The sequence below is a fragment of the Mandrillus leucophaeus genome, unplaced genomic scaffold, assembly GCF_000951045.1.
Source record: "Mandrillus leucophaeus isolate KB7577 unplaced genomic scaffold, Mleu.le_1.0 Scaffold305, whole genome shotgun sequence".
In the NCBI taxonomy this organism is placed as follows: Eukaryota; Metazoa; Chordata; class Mammalia; order Primates; family Cercopithecidae; genus Mandrillus; species Mandrillus leucophaeus.
In genome coordinates this window covers 1,406,457-1,407,485 of record NW_012103199.1, presented here as the reverse complement: position 1 = coordinate 1,407,485, position 1,029 = coordinate 1,406,457, and the positions used below count along the sequence as shown (strand labels likewise).

Genomic DNA, 1,029 nt, shown 5'->3' with positions numbered 1-1,029 from the left:
TCTGCCGCCCATGATCCCGGCTTGCCTGCCATCCCCTTTCTCAAAGCCCCTGGAGAAGCCACGGCTAGGGAACCCCTGCTCGGACGCCTGCACTCAGGGGGTTCAGGGAAGACGCCCATGTCGCTTTTTTCTTTTTGTTTAAATGACCTAAACTAAAACATGTACTTCTCAGGTGAAGTGCTAGAATCTTCCTCCACACAGCGATCCCACAACTCCACACACATCCCAAGGACTCCCCCCGACCTATGGCCCCCAGCACTCACATGATGGTCTGGGGGTTCTGCAGCACGCAGGCCTTTGGTCCAAAAGTGGTCACCGGGCATGGCCCATGGAGAGAGCGTGTCCTCCTGTGGGGAGAGGGCAGTGTCAGAGCCTGAAACCAGACATGCAGTGACATACACAGATACAGAGGAAGTTACACGCTAAGGCATACATGCAATTTGAAAGATGTCAACCCCATCTGCCCAGGAGCCACACAACAGCCCTTGGAAGGTTCTGCCCAGGTCCATGGCTGCACTGGAGCGGCACCTGTGCGGAGCACGCATGGCCACGCACCCCTCAGATCACGACCCAAGTCGGGGAGAGCTGCAGCCCAAACGAGGAAAATGCCAGGGTCAGGGCCAGCCTGAGATCAGAATTCCTCAGTGTCTCCCCAGGACCCCTCTCTAGATCTGCATTTGGAACTCAAAACCTTAGACAACATCTCTAAATCGTCTAGATTAAAATTCCAGCAAAAATGTTCACTCTGGACTCATGTCAACAGCCAGGCACGGTGGCTCACACCTGTAATCTCAGCACTCTGGGAGGCCAGGCACGGTGGCTCACACCTGTAATCTCAGCACTCTGGGAGGCCAGGCACGGCGGCTCACACCTGTAATCTCAGCACTCTGGGAGGCCGGGCATGGCGGCTCACACCTGTAATCTCAGCACTCTGGGAGGCCGGGCACGGTGGCTCACACCTGTAATCTTAGCACTCTGGGAGGCCGGGCACGGTGGCTCACACCTGTAATCTTAGCACTCTGGGAGGCC

General features: G+C 56.6%; 1 protein-coding gene across 1 annotated transcript in view; it reads right to left on the bottom strand.

Annotated features, from left to right (window-relative positions):
* Window positions 1–1,029, bottom strand: part of NADK (NAD kinase) — a 35,666-nt gene that overhangs the window by 12,365 nt on the left and 22,272 nt on the right. The window contains 1 exon segment of the mRNA XM_011987232.1: window positions 264–347. Within this exon segment, the coding sequence (XP_011842622.1) occupies window positions 264–347 (84 nt within the window).